Source organism: Staurois parvus, unplaced genomic scaffold (genome assembly GCF_062004578.1).
Source record: "Staurois parvus isolate SC_StPar_1 unplaced genomic scaffold, SC_StPar_1.0 ptg001137l, whole genome shotgun sequence".
Lineage (NCBI taxonomy): Eukaryota > Metazoa > Chordata > Amphibia > Anura > Ranidae > Staurois > Staurois parvus.
In genome coordinates, this window is record NW_028318933.1 from 1,091,316 (window position 1) to 1,106,878 (window position 15,563).

At 40.8% G+C, this 15,563-nt stretch overlaps 1 protein-coding gene across 1 annotated transcript in view; it reads left to right on the forward strand.

Moving 5' to 3' along the window:
- The window catches only part of LOC149439268 (teneurin-4-like), a gene marked incomplete at its 3' end in the record, with an annotated part of 229,179 nt that overhangs the window by 140,494 nt on the left and 73,122 nt on the right, over positions 1 to 15,563 (forward strand). The window contains exon 9 of the mRNA XM_089659238.1: positions 12,509 to 12,694. Coding sequence (XP_089515364.1) covers positions 12,509 to 12,694 — 186 coding nt within the window. The remainder of the gene's footprint in view (positions 1 to 12,508; positions 12,695 to 15,563) is intronic.

Consider the following 15,563-nt stretch of genomic DNA (forward strand, 5'->3'; position numbering starts at 1 on the left):
GTCTATCTCATATATTGGTTCACCTTTTAAGTTGCATTACTGAAAAAAATGAACTTTTGCACGATATTCTAATTTTTCGGGTTTCACCTGTATGTAAACCAATGGCAGAACCATTGAGGACCCCACAAGAGCTTTCAGAGCACAGCAGGAGAAGAGTGAAAGGTTTCCTTTAAAAACTTTTCTGGATATCTTAAAAGGTAAAGGTTGTGGGGACAAGTCAAAGTCTTGGATTTCCTTTCTGTCCCATCGTGTGAATGTCCAAGGCTCCCACCCCACTCTAAAAAACTAAAAAAAAAAGTTAAGTTAAACTGGCTGTACACTAGTAGATTTTTGAACAAAGCTTTGTACTAAAATTCTCAGTACATTCAGTGACGTAATGAATGTCGTTCAAAAATATTTAAACATTTTGTTTGCTTTTTACATTCAGTTTTGGAATTAATGGACTTTTTTTTTAATGAAACCCACATACGCTGTTTTCCATGCCACTCCTTTCAAATTTTCTCATCACGGTAGTTGTAAACTACCGCCAATTTGACCCCACTAAGGCTTAAAATATTGAATAAGTTTCCTTAAAAGATTTTCAACAAAATTCTACTACTGCATGACGAGCTTTACACTTTAAAGGGGAATTCTTGCCTAACCAGAACTATACTTAAAAATGTCCCCTCTCCCCTTCTGCTACATAATCTGACTACCCTATGTAAAAAGGATCTGTAAACTTACCTTTTTTTTCAGTCCGCTCTGGTCCTGTTGCATGATTCCCAGTCTCATAGAACGATTGACTGCAGAGGAGAGGAGTGAGCACTCAACAGTTGGGAATTTTGGGAGTGATAATGTCACCCATATGCTCCTATGGCTCAGCCATTGTCGGCGCTCTCTCCTGACTTCGGCAGCTAGCCACTCACTGAAACGGGGAAGTTGAATCTGCTATATCATGTGATTGGCAAGGGCGGGCTGAAAATAGGTAAGTGTACAGATATTTTTTTACACAGAATAGACAGGATAGGTAGCAGGAGTGGTTGGGGGGCATTTTTAAGAATAGTTAAGCTTAGGCAATTAACTAGATCAGGTATTGCCCCTAGGGTAAGGAAACTAGACCATTAGCCTGACCTTTTTTAACCCTTTGAGGGCCAAGGGACGTATTTGTCCCATGTTTTTAATTGCGTGTATCATCTGATTAAGAATTTAAAACTCTTTTTTTTTTTTTTTTTTTTTTTTTTTGGTTTGAGTCAAAATATTAGTTCTTATCAACAAACAACAAATGGATCTAGCTTTTTGCCAATTATTTCATGAAATGGCTTAGTTACAGCAACTGAAGTGCACGAACTTTAAAAACAAAAAAATTGATTCTTTTGGCATTCCAAAATCTTATGGTCCTCAAAGGGTTAAGATCCAAGTCATGTCCATGGCACCTCCCCCCCCCCCATATTTCTAAGTGAATTTCTTCAGAGTTAAGTTGCGTAGATTTTTTCAATGGAGCCCAGGTATGGTGTTTCCTTACAAAACCTTAGCAGCTCGATATTACTTGCCACCAGAAGTTGCCTGCAAACCCGTTCTTGCTTTTTAGGATGTTTTCTAAAGAGTTAAGCAAACAACCCTGAACATCTGAATAATTCTTCTCCTGCCAAGTCCTCCACACTAAAGAAAAGACTGTTAACATCAGGAAACAAGAGAGACCCTTCCAGTGCTCCGACATAGCCCTGTACCAGGCCTGGTCACTCTGGGGACTTGATGCGATTTTAGCTTTTCCTTAATCCTCTGGTATTGAAGCTGCTTTCACAATATTGTCAAAGGTCAAACGTGCAATCTAGGGGGAAAAAAGAACTTCAGAAACCTTGTAAAGGCTGTCCAATTTTATTTTTTTTTTCTACAATGCTTGCGTTTTTTCCTCTTTTCTGGATTGGCCCCTTGTGATAGCTGCGAAAGGACAAGTGCTTTTTTCAGATCTTGAAATAGAGGGAGGTCAAAAGCCAATCACGGCCCCTGGCAACGAGTCTCCTTCTCAAGAGCTGTTCTTTGAAATCTGCAAGCTTGGACACCCATTCACAGCTTCCTTTTTTTGTAATGTTTTTTTCCCTCCCTGTCTTTACAGCGCTCAATAAGCATTGTCTTATTGATTTAGTGAGACGAGGCTGGGATTACAATTTATTAAATACATGGATGTGTGTTTGAACACACAGGAAGACCAAGTTCAGTGTCCCTCTGAGCAGCAGAAGGAATAATTAATGAAATATTGAATATTGGTAAGTGGTAGATTACAGTCAGGTTGTTTGCCATATCAATAGGGGTTGTATTTTTTGCTGTGCTGGCTTTCTGGGGGTTTAAATGGATTAAAAAATATCCTATACATTCCTTTTGTCATTCTTAAAGTGTTTCTAAACCCACAACAGTAAAATCAGCCTGTAGATGCAGTAAAGCATGCTTGTTATACTCTTTGTGGAACCTAAGGGGTTAATCCTCCGTGTAAAAAGGCTGTTTGATCCTTTCTACTCTGCCCCTCCTCCTGTTGAAATTGCCACCTGATACAGACTGAACCCGTGCTCACATGCACATGTTCAGTTTGGTGTGTATTGCTAGAGAAGTTTTTTTTTTTTTTTCTTGGGATGGTGCATGTGATCAGCACAGGGCCAATCAGCACTGTCCAGACTGAGGTCTCACATCCTCCTAGAGCAGAAAGAAAACGCCTCCTACAAGCTTTACCCAGTGCTCCGCTGATGTCAAAAGACTGCTCTAAGTGCTGATGAGAAAAGCTATTTAGCAGTTTATATTTCCTATAATAATTGCATTTCCATGTTGTGTGTACTGTGGGAGACCAGATATAGTGAATTCAGGGTCCAGGGAGACCAGATATAGTGAATGCAGGGTCCTGGGAGACCAGATATAGTGAATGCAGGGTCCTCAGAGATCAGATATAGTGAATGCAGGGTCCTGGGAGACCAGATATAGTGAATGCGGGATCATGGGAGACCAGATATAGTGAATGCAGGGTCCTGGGAGATCAGATATAGTGAATGCAGGGTCCTGGGAGACCAGATATAGTGAATGCGGGATCATGGGAGACCAGATATAGTGAATGCGGGATCATGGGAGACCAGATATAGTGAATGCAGGGTCCTGGGAGACCAGATATAGTGAATGCAGTTCCCGGGGTTTAGTATCACTTTTAAGTATAAAGATAATCTTTTATATATTCAAACTTACCAGGATAAAAAAAAAAAAATATTGCAATTTTCCAATCCTTAGTTGTGATGGCTGCATTAGTTTTTTAGGGCAAACATATTTTCAGCAAGTACAGAAAAACCTGTTGCCTTTGTCAGAACTGCAGTGTCTTGTATTACTATTGGGGGGGACACTGAAAGCATAAAACAATGTTATGTTTTATTATTCAAAAATTCTCATTCTGTCATCACCCATGTCATGGACTTAAAAAAAGAGCAGTTTGGAGTTCATCCTAGGTGGGCATCGGTCATTGATACCATAGAGGAGTGTGCGTAGCCAACTAGGGACAGGAAGTGTGTTATTCGCATTATTGCCAGGTAAAAATAAAGACTAAAGCCTAAAAATAAGAAAAGCAATGCAGCCACCTCATCCAGGGACTTGTAGCTTGTAACATATTACATTTGTGTATTTTGATTTAAATATACTTTAAATTATATGTAAATCCGGGATAAACATTTTTTGGTACTCAGTGGTGCTTTACACCACCACACCTTTAGTAAACTACCTACCTCTAACCCGTGGGTGGACACTTTTTGGCTTAAAGTGGAGTTCCACTCACGCTGTCAAAAAATAAGTCAGCAATTACAAAAACTGTAGCTGCTGACTTTTAAAAAACAGCCACTTACTTGCCCCTCGGTCCCACGGTGTCCCCCCCACAGACCGTTTCACCAGCCGTCCTGGATTCCAGGAGGCCGGCATCTTCAGTGTGGGCACCCGGCTGTGACTGCTTGCGGCTTCATAGATGGGTACCCACTGCGCATGCGCGAGTAGCGCTGCGCTTCGTGAATGGTCCTGTAGTCTTCAAGGACCTGTCACATGTCCCAAAAGACTACAGGGAGGGAGGGAAGGAGGACACCTTCTGATCGCCTAGGCGATCGGACCGGAAGTGGGAGCGGGTACCTGTCAAATTTGGGTACCCACTTCCCCCGCCCCCCAAAGGTGCTGATCCTTAATGGGGAGCAGTCCTTGAAGCGAAACTTCCCCTTTTGGGTCGAGCTCCGCTTTAATTGATATCACAAGTACAGGAATCCCAAGAGGCTGCAAACAACTCCTCACTAATATATCCCTTGCAGCACAGAAAACCATCTGCCATAAGTGGATGTATCCGGAACCCCCACTATTTCTTTCTTATATAGCTAAACTGTCTTATATTTTTCACATGAACTGGGTGGAGGCCTCCTTAAGAATCACAGGCCAGAACATTTTTTGATGTTTGGGAATCCTTTATTCAAACCCTACCGGTTGGTACCGAACAGTTTTTAATGAAGTGTTTCCAATATACCCAGTGGTATCAAACTAGATTGCTAATTAATAACCCTCCAATTCATTCTGTAAACTCTATTTAATTTGAAATATCCATTAAAACCTGGTAATTAAGGCCTCCCCCTTTTCCATCTTCACCTATTAATTTTTAACCAACTATCCATCCTGGTCCTTACTATGAATCCTTTCTAGACCCTGTTCTACTAGTTTACATTTAAACCACGTTTAAGAACTGTATATTGTCGTTTGAGATTCTTTCTTCGGCCAAATTTTGTGGCCCCTGACATTCTCACCTGAGATATATATATATATACACACACATACCTCAACAACAAATGTCTCTTATTGGCTCCCTGTTATTCTTTTAAAGATACCATTGAAAACCTTTTCTTTTATCTGTTTGGAAAGCGCAAACAAATCTACCCATTGATTTTTACAAAAATCCAGTATGCTGATCGCTTCCTGTACTTGTGTTATCTTAACAAGTTTTGTTATCCTTACCCAGTTCACCTTCGTGGACTACATGGTACCTCTTCTTCTGTTATGGAGATGAGAAGATGGGAAAGGTGTTCTGTATTCCGAACATACGTCCTGCCCTAACAGGACAACTTTGCTCCTCCATGGATGAAATACAGTGGGGGGAGCCTTGTTACCTTTTGGACAGGAAGAATTTTACCTGCAGGATCACCAGGTGAAAATAAAGGAAAGCCAGCCTTAAAAAAGTGAGCCAATGTGCAGCAAAGCTAGGGACTGCTAAGCTGAAATATAGTAAAATTGTGATCTTGGGTTTAGATAGGCTTTAAATGGAATCTTTTAGTCTTTTTTTTTTAGCTGTACTTGTAATTTTGATCAAGCCATCTACGTCAAACTGGAGCAACCATCCCCGAATAGGGGCGACTGCCATTGAGGCCATCTGACTTCCCACATATAATATGGTTATAACATCTTTACCCCAGGGAGCTGACAACAATTCACACCTTCAGCCATGTGAATCGAAGAACAAACAAGTCCAACTGACTTGTTGACCTTCTACCACTAGCTGTACCAGGACCTGGATTAATGAGAACCATACCAAATGATCTTCTGATCAGTCTTTTATAAAAGTAATCCTAATATTATTATTGTGTGCTATGTTTAGTTTTTTTAAGATTTGGATCCTCTATGTAGTTTATTTTTAAACACACACATGGAGTCAGCCATATTTACATATATAATTGTCCCTAAATTTGGACCTTAGATGATATTCTCCTAATGTGGTCTTTTTTTGGCTTGTTTGAGAAATTGTTTATTTATAACATTTATTTACACTCACCGGCCTCTTTATTAGGTACACCTTTTCAATTGCTTGGTAACAGAAATTGCTAAACAGCCAATCACATGGCAGCAACTCAGTGCATTTAGGCATCTAAAAGTGGTGAAGGTAAAGTTCAAACCGAGCATCAGAATGGAGAAGAAATGGCATTTAAGTGACTTTGAACATGGCATGCTTGTTGGTGCCAGACGGGCTGGTCTGAGTATTTAAAAGAAACTGCTTATCTACTGGGATTTTCACACACAACCATCTCTAGGGTTAACAGAGAATGGTCCGAAAAAGAAATATCCAGTGAGTGGCAGTTGTGTGGCCGAAAATTCCTTGTTGATGTCTGAGGTCAGAGGGGAATGGGCAGACTGGTGGCTGCGACATTCAGATGGGGTCAGAATTTGGTGTAAACATGAACGCATGGATCTATCCTGCCTTGTACCAACAGTCCAGGCTGGTGGTGGTGGTGTAGTAATGGTGTTGGGGATATTTTCTTGGCACTAGCAAGGTGTACCTAATAAAGTGGCCAGTGAGTGTATGTAGTGCCAACAATTTCTACAGCGCTTTACCTATTGTACATTTCCATCTGTGCCTGCCCTCAAGGAGCTTACAGTCTAAGGTCCCTACATACCTCATTCTAGGTCCAATTTAGACAGGAGCCACTTACCTAAACAGAGAAAAGTCACAACAGAAAAAGATTGAGTGGTCCATCAAGTCCGCCCATTGCTCCCAGAGTCCGTCCATCAGTTTCGCCCTACCGGCATGTCTGTGGAGTGTGGTAGGAAATTGGAGTACAACCCACTCCAGTTGGAGGCAACCCACACAAGCGCAGAGTGACCATGCAAACTTCATGCAGGTGTGCAGAAGTGTTAACTGCTAAGCCACTGTGCTGCCCACATTTATGCAGTGTCAATAGAGTAGCATATGATAGCTCCAAGCAAGCATTCATGGTGATTCCTCTAGGTGGCTCCTAAGTCTTGTAGTGACCTAGGGGCCTGCAGGAGGAACCAAAGCTCCTGACGGGAAGGAAGTATTTGACCTAGCAGCAGGTGTCAGATATTTGCAGTGCTCAAAGGTCTGCAACGTAGTTTTAAGACATTGGACAACAGAAAAATATTCATCTCCTTCTTTTACAGTCTGGGCTTAGTTTATAATTTAGAACCCTTACTGATGGGTGACTTTAATACCATAACAAATTATGGAGGAGCTGGAAAAAAATATAAAAGTCACATCCGAAATTAATTTAAGGCAAACATCGCAATAATGACTAAAAATGAGTGTTTACTGAAAATACGCTGTATTAATAACTGTGTCCCCGGAGAATTGCCAGGTAAACACAATGATCAAGTGGGTAGAAGTGACTTTCCTCCTGGTTATCATGGTTTTTCGGTCAGTTACTAAAGGCAGACGTGGGTTGTCATGGAAACCCTGAATTCGCATTACCTGCTATATAGATGGCCTGTTCTAAAACTGTAATATGCACGAAGGGTTAAGCAAACTGTACTGGGCAAATTAAGTTTTGCTCTTAAGGACCTATTGTGTGTTGTTATCTCATTATCTCTCCAAACCCCAGTAGAGGGCTTCTATACTAATCAGGTCAGCTCTAATAGAAGAAAATAGAACTGGCTTAGAGCAAAGCCGCTTGCTACTGCCTTCCTTATAAAGAGTCATGCATCACTCAGTTTAGGAGAAATGTGCGTGTGCATTTTTCTTTCTTCTAAAGATGGCGGTAGATGGATGGGCAGGAACAATGTGATAACCTTTAGGCTAAATTTTATTTGGAGCATTGCTCAGTGCTTTTTAAACTTGTAGACTGAGCATGTATGTTTATGTCTATTCTAAAGAAGGGTAGAGGGCAGAGAGCCATCTAATGTCTGCAGGTATCTTAAATTTTGAGTCATCCACGGATTGTTGGCCTAAAGTTTGGCTTGTATGCCAAGCTCTGACTTTGCATTAGCTTTAATAACCCTACTTTTACTCAGTGTGTCCAAATCTAAAACCAAACATAAATCATACCTTTTGGAGCTTGCAGCATTTGAGTACTGCTTTTTTGTCCACCTGGCAATCCCCTCCAATCCACCCCCATCCAGAGGCAGTTTGTCAGCAGGACAACCTAGAGCCTAGGACCTGGTGCAGGTCCAGAAAGCCTAGCTACAGCCCCCTGCTCCTGCAGTAAAGCAGGGGGTAAAGGAAGTGGGTGAAGCTGTATACCTAATTGTCACGTCTTTGGCATGTGTAGGCTACTTTTGTCTTAGAGGGCCATACCAGTGCAGATAAGGTGGCTGCTTTGTGGCTATTACAGTACATATTAATGTCAGTAGAAGGGGGATGAGCAAAACTGCTACTATGCCTAGAACCCTACTCCCGCCAAATCATTCTTTGCTCTTACCATCCAATAAGCAATGAGGGCAAATAAAACAGGCAAAAGTGGTGCTGGTGCCTGGGACCCCATTCAACCTTAAATTTGTCTCTGCTCTAACTATCCAATAAGCTACGAGAGCAAATTACTAATCAAATGTGGTGCTGGTTATGGATGGCATCTGTTATGGACGGTAGGATGGGCCTTTGTTCAGTGTGAAGCTTGGATTAGAGGGGCTCCAGGAGAACACAACACAGAAGAATGTAAAGGACACCTTAAGTAAAGCTTTATTTCTAGATTATGAATCAACATATGGACCTTTTTTGCTGTCCTCACTGGGGAAATCTTTTTTCATTCCAGTCTCAATGACCACATTGGAAACTGAGGAGGTTTAACCCTTTCCCAGATTTTATTGCAGTCTATGTCGCTGTTAGAAACTGTCCTTTTCCTGTCCCGGTGATCACACAGAAAATGAAGGAACATCTCTCCAATGGGTTTACAAATGCAATAAAAACTTACCAAGCTTTGGATCATGTCGGGTCAATATAAAATGTCATGCACGTTCAAACAAGTATAGTCATTGTACAGCCACATATTCCATTCTCCCCACTGACTTCATGTTGGTTGGGCATACCTTGTGGTACTTACCAACAGATTAGACTGTTTTAGCCTTTTTCTTGGTGTAAGGCTAAAGAAGGTTTTGACATTTTAGTGAAGCACAAACCTCAGATTACATTCCTTTTTTCTCATGGCATGCAGTCAACAATTCAGGACTGTACTCCACCAACTATGGATCAAGCCTCAAGGGCCTGCTCTCACTAATGTTTGATGATAGCAGGAGATCAGAGGATCCTAGTGCTCCAGACTGCGGATAGTGTGCCCCATGCACAGCCCTTGCATGCATAATAATTTGTAATACTCAGGTATTTCTTATGGCCTTGTATTGTTTCAACCCTTATCAGCACAGATGAAAGGAAAGTGCAGTAGCACATTTCTCAGTATTCATAAATTCATCCCATGGGGGGGGGGGGGGGGGTGGAACCTTAGCAATACGTCAATAGGTGAATAGTCATCTATATTAAAGCACATTGCATATTGTATTTTTTTATCAAGTTGAAATAAAACCTAAAGTGCCTAAAAATTAAAACAAAATGGTAAAATTAATTTTTCAACAAAAGAGGGTCTATGTACAATGCTTGACAGGTTCTGGAGTATTTATTGAAGTACAAAATAAAATGATCACAGTGGGTCATCATCGAATGCTTTGCCATGTTCGCACTATAGCGTGCTTAGTCATAAAGCTTCAATGCAAAAAGTGGAAGAATTTATTTTCACTTCAATAAATACTGTAGAAACTGGAAAATTTTTTGTGTGAACATTTGCTTTTGAAATGTGTTGACTTTCCAGCTTGTGGAGCCAGCGATGTTCCTGCAACAGGGCTGGGGTGGAGGGTGGTGGCCAAGCTCCCAGGCGGCAGTGAGATTTGTTTTGTGATGCAAAAAATAATTTTATTTATTGAAAACATTTTTAGTTGTCTTGGAAACGCTGCTTTTTTTTTTTATTCAAGGAAACCTGTGCTGAGGAAAATTTGTAGGCTGCTGTTGTTGACCTCTCTTTATAACAATGTTACTTAGAAAAGCAGATACTCATAATGCTTCTGTATTATGTCCTTAGCATAATTCAATATATGAAAAGTCCCTCTTGTTAAAACCAATAGTCTAACCAGATAAAGAAAATCACAGTTCAAAAGGCAAATGCACTCTGAGAGTAATCAAAACACCTATATATAGAATACCTTGAAAACGTGAATCAAAGACCAGCATTTAATTGGGGTATATAGGTAGTCCTGAAGTCCACAAAAGTCACTTCATAGGTTTGCAAAGAGCAGATACACCTTCATTACTTCCCCATTAAACCGAGGCAGATGCAGAATTTTATCTCTCCACAATGGGGGCAAACCCCAATTAACAACAAGGTAGTCCTGTCATTTATAATTTGTCATGTGTTTATAACTGAAGCCAAGGAACCTACCCTTCCCACCACCACCTACCCAGGAGAATCAGAACCCTAACCCACCTCTCCAGTGATGTAAAGGACACGCAATATAAATGACCCAAGTGCTCCTTTCAGCCCCTGGTTATGTAATGTGCTGGGTCTTGAATCTTCTGTGTGTGGACTGCAGAGTGGAAGAGTCCTTCAAGTGCCCACACTACTGCCTGTTGACTTGGACACCTCTCATTTGGTCCATGGTCACTGTCCTCACAAGGTCCTAAAGACCCCAATGGCAGTACGATGACTTCAAGACAAAGGGGGAACAAGATGAGTCAGTGGTGGATTGCAGTGGTGGTTCACCAACCTTCACTCCCAGAAGAGGCAGGGTATGGGGTCAAGTGACGGCAGATTCAGGTAAGTCGAAAAAGACTCAGGTTTTTTTTCTGTTATTAATTATCTTTGTAAGAAGTTGTGAATGGATTTTAAAACATGTTTTTTTTTTCTACTTGCATTCAAGAAAATTTCAAGACTATCAATTATACCTTTGACCTCTCAACCTGGGTTTCAGCACACTTGTATCTGTTTTTACAATAATGTTGTTTGGTGTACAGGTTGTGGCCAGACATACCAGCTGCTGATAGTTGCTGCACCTATAGTGTTCCTTGTTTTAGAGCGATTTTTTTTTTTTCAGTTCTGTTTGTCTCCCCTTCCATTTTAAGCCTAGTAGCAGTTAACAGTAGGAAGGTCCTCTTGCATTTCATTTTTTGCATACAAATGTAGACTTGTCAGAGCCTGCATACCTTTGAGATGAGCAAAATATTCTCTTGAGAACATAGGGTTTAGAGAAAAAAAAAATGAAATTCAGTCAGGATGGCAGGTTAACAAGCTACAAAACAGACTTTGCAGCTCTCGACTGCATTATCACTGATTTTTCCTCGCATTGTTTTCACACTTAACCAGTTTTTAATTAAATATGACTTCTGTAACATTCAGCAGAGGAGATTTTGTTGCCCACCCTTCCCAACTCTCCCTTTCGGATTTGCCTGGCACAAAAGCTTTTTCGGTGTGACAGAATTAGGCAATAAATAGGCAAATCAATCAAGAAAGACCTTCACAATTTCAGTCCCGACTTCACTCTCCCTTTCTCTTCTCTCTTCTTTGTAATCGTCTTATAAGATTCTTATTGTCTGAGAGGATTAGTGCTATGAGCTACAGGAATTCTTTCTCTCTTACAATACATATGGAGAGGTATTGATGTGGAAACTACCCATGTGTTGCCCACCAAACTTGTTTTGGAGAAAGAGCATCTTCTGATCGATCGTCTGCATCAAGTGCGTTTTGCTACATAATGTGTTTTTTTTTTTTTTTAGTAATCCTCTGTGGTGTTATTGATTAAGGATTTGTAAAAAAAACTTTTTTTTTTTTTAATTTCCTTTCTCATATCTGGACTATTGTAACCCACAGCGGACATCCTGAGTTTTAATCACAGTCAATTTCACTCTTTTATTTGAAAAATGCCCTTTCTTTGATATTTTTCTAGTAGTAACTAGACAATTCTTGTCCGGAGTTTCACGATGACATTCCATGCTGCTTTTTTTTTTTTTCCTTTAAATATCTTGTACATTTCGTATTGGGTTGTAAAGAAATGCCTTTTTTCCTTCTTTAGCTGTCTAGTTTCACTGTATTACCAAATCGCCTAACTGAGCTTGGTGGACATCCTTTTCCTAAACCATGGCCAGTAATTTTTTGATGCCTTTCCTGACTCCTTTCCTTTGTGTCTTTAACAGCCTACACTCTTCTTGGAATTCTTTCCACAAGATTTTTGGAGTGTGTCTCTTGTATTGGTGCCCAGTCAGCCAAAAGAGCATTTGTGAGGTCAGGTACTGATGTTGGACAAGAAGACCTGGCTTGCAATGGGTGTTTTTAGTCACAAAATTGTTTGGTAGAGTTGAGGGTTAGGGCTCTGTGGAGGCCACTTGGTTTCCTTCACACCAAACTAAAGAGCAAGGATACTCAAAATTGTTGTTCATTAATTTCCCATGTGTGTTACTGAAGTCTTTGCAAGATTAAAGGCATTCAAAAATTATCCTGGATCTGATTCTACATTAGTATATGGTTATGTTTTTTTTGTTGTTTTTCATCATTAAATTGAGTCAAGACAAACTATTTTTTATGTTTGAAAGCGTTAAAATCTCTGCAAAATGTTTTAGGTGTTGGAAACATTTCCAACTTCTGTTGATAGAATATGAGGGTAAAACCTTTCCTCTGGATCAAAGATATCAATAAAACTCTCAACTGTTGGAAACTATTTTTCTTGAGTCCCACTTTGGTTATTATTTTCATATTAAATTTGCATTCTTTCTGCTCTCCAACAGAAATCTGTGCAGCGGATTGTGGAGGTCATGGCATGTGTATCGGAGGCAGCTGTCGCTGCGACGAGGGTTGGATGGGAACTGCTTGTGATCAGAGGGCCTGTCATCCACGATGCAACGAGCATGGAACGTGCCGAGATGGCAAATGCGAATGCAGCCCCGGCTGGAATGGAGAGCACTGCACCATTGGTAGGACAGATGAAAAATAAAATACATTTAAAATGCTCACAACTGAAATGCTCCAGGGAGTGAGGCATGCTTTCGGTATTTAAAGGAGTGTCCTCATGGCATGTTCGGCTTCGTAATAGGTTTTCAGCTTCATACATATTCCATGTTGGGTTTTATCAAAATGTCCTTTCATTTGGAAGTTAGGAGACCAATAAGTAGAAAAAAAATTCCAGTTACAATTTATGCATTTATCCATTGCAATATCCCTAATGTAATTAAGATGCATAAAGATTCAGGCCCCTCATTTGGTATGAATCTCTCCCACACTTTGTCAGAGGGTTCAGCTTACAAGATTAAGGCATTGAATAGAACTGCAATTCATTGTGAATACTGATCTGCAGCACTATTTGTGATTTTGTCCAGTTTTCATATTCCCTTAAAATCGGCTTGCTAACTACACCAAATAATGAACCCTCTTTATTGTGCTTTTTGTATATTATGATAACTTAGTTGGGTTTATTGAGTGGTTATGGGAGTAAGATTGAATTCAGTGTGCATAAAATGGGTGAAAACAGGGTTGAGATCATGGATAAGCAGTTGTACATTAACTAGCTTGGTTTTTTAGAGGGCCTGACTCTCAGAATCTGGACCCACATTTCGTGTTTGGGCAAGTTTTTCTCTACTCCAATGTTACCTACTTATACACTATATGGCCAAAAGTTGACCATCACTCCTATATGAGATTGGTTGACATCCCATTCTAAAACTGTGGGCATTACATGTTGCAGTTATAGCAGCAGTTATTGCAATGAGAGCAGCCTCCAACCTTCTGTGAAGGTGTTCCACAAGATTTTGGTGTGTGTCTGTGGAAATATGTGCCCGGTAAGTCAAAAGAGCATTTATGGGGACAGGTTCTGATGTTGGATGAGAGGACTGGCTTGCAGTTAGCATTCTGATTTATCCCCCAAAGGGTTCAGTAGGGTTGAGGTCAGAGCTCTGTGCAGGCCACAAGAGTTCCTCTACATCATACTCATCAAACCATATCTTTATTGAGCTGGCTTGGTGCACACAGGCTCAGTCATGCTCGAACAGAAGAGGGCTTTTTGTTTCTATAGGGTTGGAAGTGCTCGGTTGTCTGAAAATGTCTTTGTAAGCTGTAGTATAAACTATACCCTTCACTGCAAATACCTGAACTCAGTCATTTGGCATGTAATCACATGTTGTGGCTTTAAGGTGTGACTGTCCAAGAGCAGATAATGCTAATACCTTTCTTAGATAGAAAACCTTCCTATGTGGATTCATCTGAAATTGATTGATTTTCCAGACTTTGGGACTAACCTCCACCATATCACCACATCCAGGCGTCTGTATGAATGTCCCAAATATCCAATAGTTCAGGAATCACTAGAAGGAAAATACTGACCAGAGCTTGAATGCAAACACTCTGCCCCATTTCCTACCATTTCTGCAGCTCCCTGTTGGCCAACAAGGCTGACTATTACACTTAGTGGATATTTGAGAGGCACAAGGGGTAGGCCAGAGCCTGACCATTCAAGCTGCAGTTGTCATTTGCTTAAAAGAACACATTTTGGGGGGGAATCACAGGTGTTCTTGACTAAACTGGACATGCACGTACACACTTTAAAGTTCCTGATTTGGGGGGGGGGGGGGGTACAAATTTACCATGTGTGAAGAGGTCACAGTGTTGTCCTGGAAAGTTCCATTATTGATAGTTTAGACATTTTGCCGATGACTCTTTGATCCCTCTTCAGGCACAAACATTTTTTTTCAGCACCGGTTTTTACGTTCTCTTTTTGCAGTTTAAGTTTGTGTTGATAAAGACCTAACGTCCATGGGTTAACCTGATTTATGAGTCCCACTGTAATAACAGGCCTGTTTGTGGCCCAAAGCTTTATTTTATAGTATATTGCTATGTATTGACGGAGCATTCCATGCACCAGCAATCTGCATCTGATTACGGTGCAGACACAAGGCCAGACAGTGCAATAAATACACAATTTATATTATACATTTATATGCCATTGCTCTGGTGAAGGGCTTATATTGCTGCTGTACATTTACGGTGTAACTGCTACAGAAGGCTTTATTTATAGAAGACCTTGTATGTGAAGGCATCAAAAGAGGGTGCATGGAGTTCTTTCTTGTTACCTAACAAATGCCTTGCAAGGATTATGGAATCGGAATGCTTGTGAGTGCTTTCATTAAGGTTGGTGTTGATGGGCTTTTGTTCGTGTCAGAATAGCTTTTCTCCCCAAACAAGTCTATGGGAATGCAAAAGAAGTTTAAAGCAGGTCAGAAGGAGGTCAACTGCAGGTTAACTGCACCTGTTAGCTAAATATGAATCATCTCAAAAGTATCTCTAAAGACCCCCTTACTCCAGCGAGAGCACGCTAATATATATGGTATGAACCAGGTACAGACAGCAGTTGTTTTTGCTGTTTCTTTGCTTTGAGCCTGCATTGATCAACTTGCATCAACCCAATTCAACACACCTGGTGTGAACAAGCCTCAACTGATGCAACTTGACTGCCTCTGAAAGACAACTACATTGCCTATCTCCAGTATCCCTTTCACCAGGCGCATCTTGTAGATCTTGGGCAGGTGACTGGTAAATCATGATCTGGGCTTGCTGACCCACCATCCAACAACATAAATTAGAGTGCAATGCAGAGAGACTACTTGTAAAATTGGAGCTGTAGTAAGGAGCAAGAGCCACCACATAAGTTGTCTCCTCTGTAGCGCTGGCTCCTACGCCCTGTCATGGTTGGAGGGTGTAGCACCTTCCAAGCATGACCCATTCAAGTGAATGAGGCAGCCCTGCAACCTTGTGCAGTACAGCAAACAAGGGGTTAAACAGCCATCGGTATGT